The sequence below is a fragment of the Mytilus californianus genome, unplaced genomic scaffold (assembly GCF_021869535.1).
Source record: "Mytilus californianus isolate M0D057914Y unplaced genomic scaffold, xbMytCali1.0.p SCAF_4, whole genome shotgun sequence".
In the NCBI taxonomy this organism is placed as follows: Eukaryota; Metazoa; Mollusca; class Bivalvia; order Mytilida; family Mytilidae; genus Mytilus; species Mytilus californianus.
The window spans coordinates 41,295,236-41,311,083 of record NW_026262690.1 but is presented as its reverse complement, the minus strand read 5'-3'; the positions used below and the strand labels follow the sequence as shown (position 1 = coordinate 41,311,083).

Here is a 15,848-nt window from a genome sequence, read left to right as displayed (position 1 = left end):
AAGTTATATTATTTTAAATTTAAATTTTCCAGAAATATAGCCTGAACATTATCTTTGTATTATGACGGGTCTTTGTGAAAACGGTACGCATTATACACATATTTTATAATGAGTGTTTGTGCCTATAATTTTTCCAGTACAAGATTTACCAAACTAAAATTCCTGAATAACAACGATTCATTACAAATGAAGCATTTCCCAACAATGCTGTCCTTGTACAAAGAAGGTTCGATGAAAATGTGAAAATTTATGTTTATGCCAGCTACTGATGTTTCTCATTTCTCGTCTAAATATGTCCTGTAATATTATATAAATAACACATAGCTGAGAGGGTGATAGAGCAGATTGTTACCCCGAGAAAACATTGTCAACTGAGGCGAAGCCAAGGTTGACAATGTCTTTTCGAGGGGTAACAATCTGCTCTATCACCCTCTCAGATATGTGTTATTTAATTTATTATACTGAATGTTCTGTTATTACTGTCGATTAAATTTCAAATTCAAAGTAATAAACTATGACGTCTTGTACATAACAACCATCCGTATTTAATAAAGCGCACACTTGATCAAGCGTCTCCGTGAAGGGTAATAGAGTATTTGCCATAGGATAGAGTCGTATTTAATAAAGCGCACACTTGATCAAGCGTCTCCGTGAAGGGTAATAGAGTATTTGCCATAGGATAGAGTCGTATTTAATAAAGCGTACACTTGATCAAGCGTCTCCATGAAGGGTAATAGAGTAAATTAACACCCTCGTATTAGCCAATCAAAGTATGGCATTTTGACATGAAGTATAATAAAAGTAAATGTCAACTTTTCATAGTGTGGCTCAATATTGGGTCATTTTTTTATCTCTTAAAAATCATGGACAAATTTCAACCAACCGTTACCTTTTTTCAATACTGTATGTAGACTTATGACTTATCAACTTTTTGTAAGACTTTTGATTAAAGCAAGTTCCGAATACAGCTTTAAAGTATATTTGATTAGAAGCTACATCGATAGTATCAATATCGAAAAATAGAAGAAAATTGTAAAATTTCGTTTGAATATGTCATTGTCTGAAGATGTTTCATGAAAATAGTGTCAAGTCATTAAACATTTCACATAAAGACTTGCATTTGTATCTATTTCAGAGTACCAAATGATGTGAATTGGCGTTGTTGTGCTATGTATTACTTACGTAATGGAATATGTCAAGGTAAGGGAGCACACATTTTTATAGGTTTTGAAGACTTTTGAAATTTTATGTACAAAAAATGTTCTTATAATAGAATATTGAGTTCTTCTATGTGTCTTTATTAAGAACATTTTTTCATTTAAGACTAGTAAACAAACAACAATCTAACCGAAGGGATATCATTGTAACTACTAAGTGGCCGATTAGAGCTAACTAATTCATACTTTAGTTCTTAAAAGAATGTCACCAAATATTATAAGGAAAATCAAAGTCCGTATATATACACCAATGGAGCATCGAAAGACAATGAAATACAAACAATGTTCCGCAAAAACAATTATATAGATTTAAGTAAGGATGGGAGCAATATATACCTATTAAAACTGCAGTGAATTTTAGTTGATCGGATTGTAAACATTTGTGTTCCTTGTTATACGTTTTAGCAAGTTACAATCAGTAGTTACATACATGAAGATGATGGATAAAGATAGAAAAAGAAATAAAATAAAACACTGTAACAATAAGAAGACAATGTTTCGTTTGTGTGAGTGCGTGTTTGTTTGTTATTATTATATTCATAAAATTTTTGAAACCGATAAAATGCAAAAAGGGACGAACTATTGAAGGAAGTATTTCAAGAACGTAGTTTTGATCTTTCTTTATAATTCTGTGGTTTTTATTTCAGAATGTCCCAAAGGAACTTACCGTTTCATTTATGAAACAGAATGTAAAAAGTGTTCAAAAGGTTTTTATGGTAGATTCTGTGAACAACCATGCGAATGCAAGACTGGCGAGTAAGGTTTTTGTTGTATTATTTAACAACCCCAAGCCCCGGGATCGTGGCAGGTGTGTTCGACTTCGATCTTCAACAATAAAAAGTGGTCGCTATAATATAACCAAGTATGATGAAAGTGGCGTGAAACACTAAAACGATCAATGAATCGTAATCAAAATTTGTGTACATAGTAATCATTCGAGGACTAGACATAGGTTACGTTCGATGATTGTTTACAAAATATCAAAATTTTATTGTTTCCAGATGCTAAATAAAAAAACTTCTTAATTCAATAGCTTAAAAAATTTATTGAAATGACTGTTTATTTAGAAAAAACTCAAACTTCCATATATGTAATGGTCCTTTCTGTGTAAAGGAACTACTTTCGCTTTCTGTACATAGAACAAAAATATTACTATATAGTGTACAAATAACTGGCATAAAATCAAACCCTATAACAATAACAAGAGAACATAGTTTACTTGAGAACTTACTTATACAAATCAATGTTAACATTCTATCCAATTAGTAGTCCTCATCTGAAAAAAAAGACTCGAAGTGTGTGGAGCTTAAGGTACGGAAATCATTGTGTGTATTGAGAAGTTCTGATTTAATATGAAAAGGCGTTAAATATTTATGTGGAGCAGGATCTTATTACCCTTCCAGAGCACCTGAGATCATCCACAGTTTTTGGTGGGGTTCATATTGCTCAGTCTTTAGTTTTCTATGTTGTGTTTTGTGTACTGTTGTTTGTCTGTTTGTCTGTTGGTCTTTTTTTCTTTTTTAGCCATGGCATTGTCAGTTTACTTTCGACTTATGAGTTTGAATGTTACTTTGGCATCTTTCGCCTCTCTTTTAGCAAATAATTCTTTTAAAAAAAGAACAGTTATACTAGTCTACTATGTATAATAAAAACTTGATTACACTATTACATGTTAACATTAGTTTATATATACAAGTTTTTGTACTTTAGTTGCGATCCTGTAGAAGGAACCTGTAAATGTGAAAGAGATGACGCCGAATGTAACCACGAAGGTAAATGTTATGAATACTTCAGTTTTGTCGAATGATATGCTTCCATAGCTAAACTTCAAAACAATATTGTTGTTTATTTTTGCTGGTTTTAATTTTGTGAATTTTAACTGGTATTCAAATTATGATTATAACAACAAATATTTCTAAAACATGCATTTCTTAAATCTTTATCAAATACTACTTCAGATATAACGAAAGACTACTTATGAAAGAATAAATTAATTTTCCGGGCTTTGATAAACAAGTGTATCTTTTTTTTTAATCTTAAATACCGACTTCGAATGAAACAAAACATAATTTGAATTGTTTTACATTTATCATTCCGGGGCCTTTAGCTGACTATGCGGTATGGGTCACCAGGTTGTTAATTTCTGTGTCATTTTGTCTCTTGTGGAGAGTTGTCTCATTGGCATTCATACCACATCTTCTTATTTTTATGATTATATATTTTATGCGACTGTCATACAAGTGAGAGGTTTAGCTAGCTATAAAACAAGGTTTAATCCACCATTTTCTACATAAGAAAATGCCTGTACCAAGTCAGGAATATGACATTTGTTATCTATTCGTTTGATGTGTGTGAGCTTTTGATTTTGCCATTTGATTAGGGACTTTCCGTTTTGAATTTTCCTAGGAGTTCGGTATTTTTGTTACTTTACTTTTTATGTACTAATAACATGTGGTTTGCTACATATTTGCAAAATCCATCCATAGGGTAAATGTAATCTATCAAACGCATTTAGGTTAATAACCTCTTCAATATGCCATCATTGTGATTACAAGTTGGATATTCTTTGTTCTTGCACCAAAATGCCGTGCTTAGCGTAGATGCTTCAACTATATCTATGATCTTTAGTTACAACTGGCTGGGAATGGAACTTATGACTTGAAAGAATGAATGCACACAAAACTGTATTTTAATTATAATATTCTTTATTTTAAATTTTTTTTACTCGTTTTTTTTTTACATACAAAGCATTATATCATCAAAATTCGTCTTCTGAACAAAAACAATGTAATCTTACTTTTGGATTTTATATTGAAAATTATGTATGAAAGGTTGATCAATCAACCGAGACCAATCATTATAGCACTGATTTTACACGTTTTACACCGAGTACCTTCATTTTTTGTAATAATAGCTAAAACTTGTTTAGGTGACAAAGAATTTACTGAGAAGGTATCGATAAAAGAGTGCTAATTTGGCTAAGTTCACGAGAGAAGAAATCATTACTTTAGAATTTAATGCTTCTTTGTATAATTTTATCGGGGTGTAAAAGCGTTGACTGAAGCACATGCGAGTCATATTAAAAATGTGCGCACGATCAACGCATTAAAACCCTACAAAATTATAAAAAGAAGGTTTCAATTTATTTTCTTAACTACATTTCTATGCTACAACCTTGATATTGAGAGCCATATCCAGTTTCTCATTTGTTTTTCAATGTATTATTAAAGCATTGTCACGGATAGCACGTTCAGTCATAGCTGGTGTATTTTATACGGAAATAAATAAATAAAATAAATAAATAAATAAATAATCTTTATTTCAAGAGAATAATCCCATTAGTTAAAACTAATCTTCCTGAGAGTCCTCAAAATAATAATAACATATTTATAAGTACATACAGTATTATAATGATATATTATACACAATATACAATTGTATATAGATAATAATGAAAAAGCATATTAATTTGCACAATTGATGAAAAATTTGTAACATTTTGTTTTAAAAGATACAAGTGTATTACTCATTTTTATTTCATTTGGTAAACTGTTCCATATTTGAGAACCTGAATATGTAAATGTTTTCTTTAAAAAGTTTTTGTTTTTGGTTTCGGAAGATTTAATAGTTTTTCATCAGCTGAACGTAAATTATAATTTTGATTACCAGTAAAATGAAAGTTTTCTTGTAAATAGTTAGGAACCAATTTTCTCGCTGCGTTGAAGACCCATTGGTATTCGGCTGTTTCCTGCTTTTTGGTTGGGTTTTTGTCTCTTTGACACATTCCCTGCCTTTATAGTAGGGTGCCCAGTCAACAAATTTAATCGATTTGGGTTAACGGAATAACACGCGGCTATATTTTATATCATTGGAAAGAGGTGAACAAGCCTCGTCGAAAAATTGATGTCGTCGTTGTCTACAGTGGTCACGATTTTCTTAAATTTGGGTCAAAGGTCAAATCTAAAATTTCAAGGAAAACGTAGAGTCACGTTTAGACAGCTGGTCACCCCTACATATTTGCGTTTATAACAAAATAAATTCAAATAATTCAAAGGATTATAACTATAGTTTCTATATTTAGGAATAATTTGATAATTTTATTGCCAAATATGGTTCGAGATTGACATTTGTACTTAAAGGTGCACATTTACAATTTTCATTGAGCTGTTAAATAACAGTGACCTTGACCTTTTAAAAGTTCCAAAATCGGAATTTTTACATAAGGTTCGATATAAGTGATCTTTAGAGATGTTTTTTTAGATATTAACATTTATAAGTTACCCTCCCAAAATGTTATTTTTCCGTCTTTTGATAAAAGGTGTTCGTCATGATTTTCTGGGTAAATATCCAATTCTCTTTTGATGAACGTGGAAGCACATCAAATAGTACTTAGTTCCAAAACTGATGAATATTAACGCAGAATTGATTGAATTAGCAGGTCTGAGTATATATTTCCTTTACAGAAATAAAAAAAACAAACTGCAAACGGTGAAAAAGGGGGAGGGTTTCTGTTACAAGTTATGAAAACAAAATGAGAATTAGAAACAGCAGGCTCATCACTCCATCGTACACACTTATATCAAGTGTAATGTACATGACTTATCGAACATAAATTGGCCTACAATTGACATGAAGTTAAAGATTATCTACAAAAAGAAAGTTTTGTACAGCATCGATGTATTTTACAAACACTTGTAAACAACATCAATCTAATTAAAATATAGATCTCTGATTTCGTTATCCTCATTTGAGCTTATATATAAGAGCATGCTAGTTAATAAAGATCAGAATTTTAATAAGAGCGAAACAACATAGAAAAAATTGCCGAGCTAGTAGCAGCTATTACGTTTCATTGTCTACTGTTAAGTTGAAAGCCCACCGACTAGCTTTAGGTAAGAGAGCTAATTTCAGATATTCTTTTTCTTTTAAATCGCATTCGACGCAAGTAGCAGAATGCGAGGAATACAGAATACAATCTGATAATGGTGGCGGCAACACCGTGAACTGTTTGTATAGCTTTATATTTCAGAGGGCAGAGGAACTGGATGATTCATACTTTGTATATAGATCCATTGTGTTACGAAGTTTCCGTCATATCCTTGACCTCATATTCATGGTTAAGTGACTGCTAAAAAACTGTATAGCTTTTTTCGTCGTGTGAAGACTCAATTATCATGAGTTCTAGGATAACTATATTTGGTTACTAATATATGGTATCCTTGCAAGGTCTACATGACCATCAGACATGATTCACCTGACATCGAAATAATTTCACGGATCAGAACAAGGTTAAGTTTCAGTGGTCAAGTCATGACCGTCAGACATGATTCACCTGACCTCGACCTAATTTCACGGTCAAGTCCGTACAGTCTCAGATAGTAGTTGGTTAAATATATTTGGTGTATGGAATGGTAACAAGGTATACATGATTTTGTAGCAGAGTTCATCTGACCTTACCTCATTTACATGGAACATAGATAGTGTTAATTTTATTTAAAACTTGTTGTATAATATAAAAATTAGGAGATGTGGACGCAAGCAATTATAGGCAACCGTACGGCCTTCGACAATGTGAAAAACTCATACCGTATGGTCGGCTATAAAATGGCCAGTTATGAAAAAAATGAAAGAATTCATTTGAAAAAAAACTAACGGCCTGATTTATAACAAAAGCTAGTTTTTACGGTAATGATGTTTATGATCATACATTTCTCAGACTATGATGACGGAAGTTTTTAACGACCTTGACTGGCTATACAGCCCTCGCACGGTCGGGTTCTCAGACTATTGATGACGTCCTTTCATTAGTTTTCAGTAAGGGAATACCCATTTGATTTCGAAAACAGGGAGGGAATGAGGATTTTGAAAATGAATTACTTGGCCTGATATGAACTGAAATAATTGACTTTGCACAAGAAAGGATGAGAATGAACACTCTTCAACATGAAATGCAGGATAGTTGAGGATATGAATGTGTACAAAAGTGAAAATAAATTTTCGCGCCGCCAGCCCCATTCCTTTCTTTGGAATATAAAATGTTCTACCCTAACGGCGAGTACTATTATATCGGTACTTAGTGTTTTTTTGTCTTCATGTTAGTTGTTTTTGTGGTTCAAGCCGATTTGATAAGTCAAGCCATTTCAAACTGTTTTCAGCAGATTTTTCTTATGCTGTGTTGTTATACCATTGTCCAGGTCAGGGGAGGGTTGAAGGATCACAAACATGTTTAACCCTCTAAATTCTGTATGTGTCTGTCCAAAATAAGGAGCCTGCAATTCAACGGTTGTCGTTGGTTGCTGTCTGTTGTACCTGTTTTTATTTTGTTGCACGAACGGTGGTATATTTTCGTTCCCACAGAGCCTCGGAGGGATTTATGTCGAAAACATCATACAAGACTTTTGATGTGCCATATTCCGGGTGTGAAACAAAACCGACCGATTTGATTCTTATACTACAATTATAAAAAAATATTTATTCAATAAAAAGTTTAAAGTTTTAAAAAACAAACACAAAACAGATTTCGCCGAACAAAGTGACAAAGTTAGCTGGCTATTCACAACAAATAAATCAACCACACAACAAGCAAAAAAGAGTAATGTTTTGAGTGACCTCTGTCCTTGTTAATGACCTAATAGTGTAAGCAACAAAATGATTAATGACACGAGATAATCCGTGTTTAATCAATACCAAAATGTTGACTTAATTTGTGTTTTAATTGCTAATTTCTTCAAAACGATTTTTATTTCACGCATGCAATTTGGCACACACATGCACTATGTCTTATTGCTTAGATCAGAGTAAAAAATATTGTGATGATACACGTAATAATTTTGCTTTCGATGAAAATAGGGTAAATTTCGGGTAAAATTTTACTCTTACTAAAATGCTGAAATACTTATATCAAAATCACTTAAATACTTTTCGATTTCGTTATATGATATATTTAATATATAAACTATATTATAGGTACTGTTTTAACTACCAACAAAGTACGCAATAATTTTATTTTTCATGTTAAAGATTCCCCGTACAATACGGTATCTGGGTGTACCCTATAAAAACACGAAATTTAGAAAATCGTGACCACGGGAACTTACGACGACAATCATGATTGTAAAATATAATGATTTTCCTATAATGTGCAAAAAAATCAGCCGTGTGTTATCCGTTAACTTAAACTCGTTAACTAGAGGACTTTTTGGACATTGGGCACCCTACTATTAATTGCTTATATCTACTTCATTTGATTGGGACGATAGTTGTCTCATTGCCATTCATACCACATCTCCTTATTTTATAATGTTGACATTTTTGTACTTTTATCTTCACCTTTTGTTTTAGACTACATGATGACCTCTTGATGTCTACTGTTGTCTGCCTGATTGACACCAAACTCCTTTCATTGATGCTGAATCTTTTGTTTAACTGTGTATTGTTTTGCGGAAAATTGCCTTTTCAGTGTTTTTCTTCATGCCATGGTTTTGTCCAACATTAAAATAAACAAGTTTAGATTGCCATTTGGTATCTTCCCTGACATCATTTTTTTATTCATATGTGAACTTTTTTGTGTGTGAAAAAACTGCCTTTTAATAGTACAAAAAGACGTATTTTGCTATTTTAAGTTGACCGGTCCAGACTTTGTAAACTAACATTACATAGTGGAATAGCAGTCAAACGAAATTACTTTAAATGACAATGTGTCATTTTTTTAATCTTATAGATTAAGCTACATGCATATGTTTTTAGAAAAATCGAAAAAAAAACATTTTGTCCGTTTGGTATTTCCGTCTCTTTTTTATATAGTGCGCAACATCAACGCTTTTACGACCCTATGAAATTACAAGAAAATAAACATCAATTCTTATTATTAACATATGATAAAAGATATATATCTGACCTGTCCCAAATGTTACACGTAAATGTGTCATCTTTTCCTAGAACATTGGATGTATGTACAAAATGGCATATTATTAAGAGATACATCTTTTCTGCTTCTCTACTTATGGTTTTGAATTGCGTTCCCTCCTTTGAATGGGTACATTGAAAAACAGAATCTCTCCTCCCCTCCTTCTTTTACACATATCAAGATTCAAACTCTCTAATACAGATAGACGCAACAATCTAATCTAGGATGATGTCATATTTCGGCGTCATAGCACCTTTTCATCAAATATGTATGAAGATAAAGATACTACATATTATTCCCAAAATGTATTTATAGCATGTACGACTGTTCGAGTGGTCCCAGTAAAAAAAAAGTGCTTTTCAATATCGTAATGTCATTTCTTCCGAAGTCAACATCCAACTTCTTGGTTACTGATCTTGGATATTATCCATTTAAACAAGCTAAAAAAGCCGATACTATTTCGATTGTCATAAATTACCATTTCTATTTCACTTGTCATCCAGACGCTATACTTTGAAAATTAAAGAGGCTGAATGATCGAGACTAAACTTTTCATCCAAATGAAAATAATTATGTGTTTTTCATCTTATTTTTACGACTGTTTATAACTAATACAAAATAATATTTGTTTGATTCAAGTTGTTTTCAACCTTGCCAAATAAGGGGAGATAACTCAGATCATATTACGTTGATAAATGAATATGTTTTGAATTTACCCTTTTTTTTTTGTAGCCAAAAAAGAATCGAGTTTCGTGACCCAAATTTTTATTTTTATTTTCTGAAAGCACATTTATAAAAAAAACTTTATAGTTTAGTTTTCTTCTGTCACACAACTTTTTAAGTGTATAAGGGAGCTACCATTTGATTTTTATGGGTGGGGGGGGGCTAGGATGAAAAATTTTGTCCTGCATTTTTTTTTATTTGTAATCTCTGTCCTGCCTTTTTATTTTCACTCTATTCACTCTAAAAACCTGACCAATACTGTTTGTCGTGTTTTGGAAAAAAGCATGATGAAAACAAAATTTTGCAAATAAAAAGAAAATGCTGCCGATTGTAAATTAGACGCACATTTACCTTTATAATAACAAAGATATCTCATATTTACTGGTATAACATAAACGGTACCCATTTTTCTGCACCTGATGCGCATTTCGACAATCAATGGAAGTTGATAAAGATGACTCTAACATCAAAAGATACATATCAGAAAAAAACCTAAATACCTTGTATTCGCCTGTGCAAGGAATTATCCTATTAAATGGTTTTTGTAACTATATTTCAAACAGCAACATCACAAACAGTTAAATTTTATATAATAGTGTACATAAAGACATAATTGAGCAATGCAAAAACTAAAGAAACATTTCTTCAATCTTTAAATTAGCAAATTGATATATACCCACCCAAAAATACCACTCAGTGATTTAACAGCAAAATGTTTGCCCTCCTTTAAAATTCTAGTCAATCAAGGAGAAAGATTTAAATGACAATTTCTATGCTCTTTATTCAACATGACCGTAAAAAGTGCGCATGGTTAATTCATGGCTGCCATCTTTCATTTGTGGAAGAAGCCTGAGGACTCGAAGTGAACCACCATCCTCTTCAGGAAAACTGGGAATCTGTCAACCCCGATCAGAGTAATTTCACCCCACAAAACACTTAATAGAAAACCAAATAGCAACACGAACCCCACACAAAAATGTGGTTGATTTCATTTTAAATATATTTTATTCATAAAGATATGAAAAGGATTGAGCAACAGGCATAGCCTATAAAAGCTCTCTCCTTATTACATGTACAAGGTATAAATCAAATATTAACAACTGTATTTAAAATAATACAATATAGTGGAAAGTGCATGCTTCTTATGAGCACACACAAGCAAGTATATATTAACAGTGTTAATTACTAAATGTAAAGTATAATATTTAAGTATGTAGGCATAAATCATAATTTATTCAAGTACCTTGAGACATGTAAATATCTTTTATAAGTCATTAGAAATATATATATAAGGTTTGGAAGAGACACTTAGCTTACTTAGTGGAAAAAATGAATTAATGTTGAAGGAAAAATAGGAAAGAAATGAGAAAATAAATAAATAAATAAATAAATAAATAAATAAATAAATAAATAAATAAATAAATAAATAAATAAATAAATAAACACTAAATAAATAAATAAACACTAAATAAAACAAAAATTAAGAAAATTTCAAATAAAACGGTGAGTGTCACTGATATATTTGTGAACAGATTTAAAAATAGCAATATTCATATCATATGAAAATAATCTGTTTCCAAAAAGTAATAAATCAATATTTATGTCAATATTATCAACAATGGAGTAAATAGAATCAAGTAAAATCTGTCTAACATCATTGTACTTAGGGCAAATAAAAAAGAAATGCTGGTTATCCTCAACAGGGTGATTACAGTTTGCACAAATAGTGTTCTCTGATAAGAACTGATTGAACAAGTGAGATTTTAGGTTGCTAGCATTATTTCTGAGTTGACAATGACTTAAATTCTGTTTCCTTATCCCATAATTGAAAGGTTTAAATATTTCTTCAGTCCTATAACACTTGTCCAGTCCACCTCTAAATATACACAAACTTAGGGATTTTTGTATACTAAGAGGAAGACTATTCCAAAGTCTTATAGTGGAAGGAATGAAACTATTTAAGTAAGAGCTAGTTCTAGCAAGAGGAGGGTGAAAAGTATTATTTTCATTCCTCAAAGTATAAGGGGTTTGTCTAGGAAAATATGGCTGGAATAACTCATATAAGTATGAAGGTGTCATCCAATTTTTATATTTTATAAAACAGAATAATCTTATGTTTATTCCGTCTATTCTCCAGAGTTTCAAATTCAATATAAAGTTTTTGTCTTGGGGAATTACGCCGTAGTCCAGTAATTATTCTAGCAGCTTCTATTTGAATATTTTCAAGAAGCTCAGACACGTGCTGGGAGCAATTACCCAAACAACATCACCATACTCTAATATAGGTCTAATAAAAGCATAATAAATATGTATAAGTGAATTCCTGTCTAATAAATGTTTAACTTGTCGAATCACAGATAAACGAGAGCATGCTTTTTTTATAAATATTATCAATATGTGTGTTCCATGAAGTTGATGACTGAAATGTTATCCCAAGATGACAGTGAATATTTATTTTCTCAACCTCTTCACCATGTATCCCAAAAAATACAGGTGGATGCTCCCTTTCCCTTCTAGTAAATACAATATTTTTTTTGTTTTCTTTGGGTTAAATTGAACAGCCCATTATTTTGCCCAATTTGAAATAAGTCATCAGTCAAAGAAGCAGCTGCTACAGAATGATCATCGTCTACTATAACAAATAAAGAGGTGTCATCTGCAAAAAGTCTAATATCATTAACAATGTCATTTACTTTATCATTTATATAAATGAGAAACAGAAAGGGCCTCAAAACTGATCCCTGATGGACAATTGTATGTATACTTCTAAGAGTTGATGAAAAGCCTTCTGAAACTACCTTTTGTTGACGATCTGAAAGATAACTTTCTATCCAAGATAAGAGCTGATCATTTAAGCAAGATTATTTAAGTTTAAATAAAAGTCCTTTATGCCAAACTTTATCAAAAGCTCTAGATACATCACAAAATACAAACCTTACATCCCTCCCACTATCCATATTACTGATAATTTTATGATATATTTCAATTAACTGATTAACAGTAGAGTCAACTGGCTGGAATCCAGATTGAAACTTTGACAAAAGGTTATTACTCCTCATATAATTATACAAGTGTTTTTAAAGAACCTTTTCCTTTTCCATAATCTTACAAACAATACTAGTAACAGAAATTGGACGATAGTTAAGAGCTGAATGTGGACTACCTTTTCCTATGAAAATAGGATTAACATGTGCAATTTTCCATAACAATGGAACCTGCTTAACTGAAAGAGACATATTAAATAATTTAGTTAATGGTTTAGAAATAAAACTAGCAACCTCTTTTAAAATTCTAGGACTGATACCGTCAGGTCCAGCTGGTTTATTTATATTCAAAATGTTTAACTGGTCTAAAATTTCTTTCTCAGTGATGACGAATTTGTTTAAATGACATGGAGGAGGCTCGTTATTATCAGGAATTTCTGGTTCCGTATCAATATTGGCTATATTAACGAAATGATTGTTCAGGATCTCTGATTTGTCCAATGGATGAATAAAAATTTGGCCATCATGTTCTAAAAAAGGGGGTGAATCTCTGTTTTTTGTAAAATTTGACACGGACTTGGCAATACGCCACCATTTACCAGGAGGAATATTTTTATCAATAAGTTGTGATGTTAGTTTGCACTTATAGTCATCTTTTGCCTTTCTAACTAAACTGATAATTTCATTACGAATTTCTCTAAATTTTTTCCAGTGATCTGGACTATTTAAATTTTTTGCTTTATGGTGAATTCTATTACGATGTCTTATCTTGTTTATAATTGAGTTGTTTATGAATGGTTTATCATTTGGTCGTACTGTAATAGTTTTAGTAGGTATATATCTATTGACAGTACTTTCAAATGTTTTGACAAAGATCATATAAACATCATTTATTTATTATTTGAGTTAAAAACTACATCATCCCAGTCAGTTTCGATCAACTGGTTTTTAAGACCCTCATAATATGCACGTTTAAAATCTCGAATTTGTCTTTTAAACGAGTGTTGTTTAAAAGTTTTAAATGAAAATTCAACTGAAACAGGAGAGTGAGAACTGCATATCGGAGCAAGAACAGTTACTGATTTAATCAAGTTTTTACGATTTGTCACACATAAATCAATACAAGTTCCAGTTAGGGTTGTAAAGTTGGTAGACTCCCAAACAACATTTTCTAAATTTAAACGGTCAATTAACTTTTTAAAAGAGTTTCTTGTGTTTGACAACATATCGCAATTAAAATCACCACAAAGGAAAAGTGGCAAATTACAATCAAGTGCTTTATCTACTGACTCACTAAATAAGTCCCATATATGAGAATTTGAGTTTGAAGGCCGGTATAATACACCAACTAAAAAATTTTCATTGCTGCAATTCCTCACTTCAACCCAAAGTAATTCAAGATTGCTTACGGATAGTTCATTCCGTATAATAAAATAAAATAAAATATAACAAAAATGGTCACACCTCTACCATGTCTTTTTCTATCTAACCTTATAGATTTATGAAACCCATTTTATTTAATTTGGTCATCATAAATTGACTTGTCGAGATGAGATTCTGATATACAAATAATGTCATACTCATGTAGTTCATTGTTAATGAGGTCTAACTTAGGAAGTAAACTGCAGACATTATTGTGTACTATTTTCAAATTCTTTTTTTTACTCTGATGGACCTGGATTTTGCTCAATTCCTGCGATCAGTAAAAAAAAACTGTATTATACTACTGAGGATAAAAGCATTTTTTATGATTATAGGGAGCATTATGTTGTGATTAACATAGTTTACAAATTTACAGATTAAAGTTAAAAACATTGATTAGTCAAAACTATCGAAACTAATAATGAATATATACTCAGACATAAGCACATGATGTACACTTTGGACAGACCATTGAAACACAGACCAAAAGCTGACATTGATTGACAGGACACTCAAAACTAGACGAGAGAAAGTACAAAACAAAACATACATAACATTTATACAAGAGGAAAACATGGACAAATAACAGATGTAAACAGTATAAATTAACAATTGTCTTGGTGATACTGTAGTTGTATAGAAAAAAAAGGAGTAAGATCTATGTTCATGCAATAACCTATGTTTAAGAGTTACACAGATGTGGGGTAATGTTTGCAAAGTAAAATGTAAAATAAAAAAACAACAAACAAACAAACATATATAAGCAAAAGTAGGATAACACTTAGCCTGAATTTTAAGACTAAAATCGAATACTACGGAATGAAATTGACTAGACTTACATCTTTTTCATATGCGTGACGGATTTGTAAACTTGACATAAGTTTCAATTTACGAGTGCAGAAGTGAGAAACACGTTTTAATTGTTTATTTTTTAGATTTTGGAAATTGTATATGTCGCAAGACAATTTTAGGTATCATCTGGTAATAGTGAAACCATTCGTTAGTTGTTTGTGTGTAAATATCATGTGTGAAAACGTATTACCTATGGATGTAAATAATAACATGTGTATGCTTACAATCCACAATCAAATATCTGAAAAAGATATGTGGCAAATATGACATCGTAGATTTAGAACAGTATCTTGAAAAGCCGTAAACAAAAATTGAATGAAAGAGGTTTATAACCAAAAATATTCATAAGTACTGGGAGGGTGCCATTAAGACCAAAATGAAGGGGTACTCAACACTAAGATGTCTTAAAGGTGAATATGATATTGGCAGAATCCATCCTTAACTTAAAACAACAAGCGCAAATATAACTGAGATAAAGAAATTGTCCATTTGTTCTAAATTAGTCACTGGAACCTACATACTTCAATCTAAATAAAGCGGAATATTCAAATTATGTAACAAATCCGATGTGTAGACTCTGTAATAATGCTGATGAAACATTTTATCTTACTGTGTGAAACAACGTCACAAATAAGAACATCTCTTATTGGCAAAATACTACATGAAGGTAGTCTGGTTTTAGCAAGAGAAAGCCTGCAAACTCCTATTGACTTAATAACTTTAATATTAAACCCGTATTATTAC

At 31.3% G+C, this 15,848-nt stretch overlaps 1 protein-coding gene across 3 annotated transcripts in view; it reads left to right on the top strand.

Annotated features, from left to right (window-relative positions):
* The window catches only part of LOC127738060 (uncharacterized), a 65,866-nt gene that overhangs the window by 29,684 nt on the left and 20,334 nt on the right, over nt 1–15,848 (top strand). Inside the window, exons 2-4 of one of the 3 annotated variants that reach the window (XM_052249135.1) lie at nt 1,136–1,200; nt 1,865–1,973; nt 2,928–2,989. In XM_052249135.1, the coding sequence (XP_052105095.1) occupies nt 1,136–1,200; nt 1,865–1,973; nt 2,928–2,989 (236 nt within the window). The remainder of the gene's footprint in view (nt 1–1,135; nt 1,201–1,864; nt 1,974–2,927; nt 2,990–15,848) is intronic. The other 2 variants (XM_052249137.1, XM_052249136.1) reach the window with 2 other exon arrangements.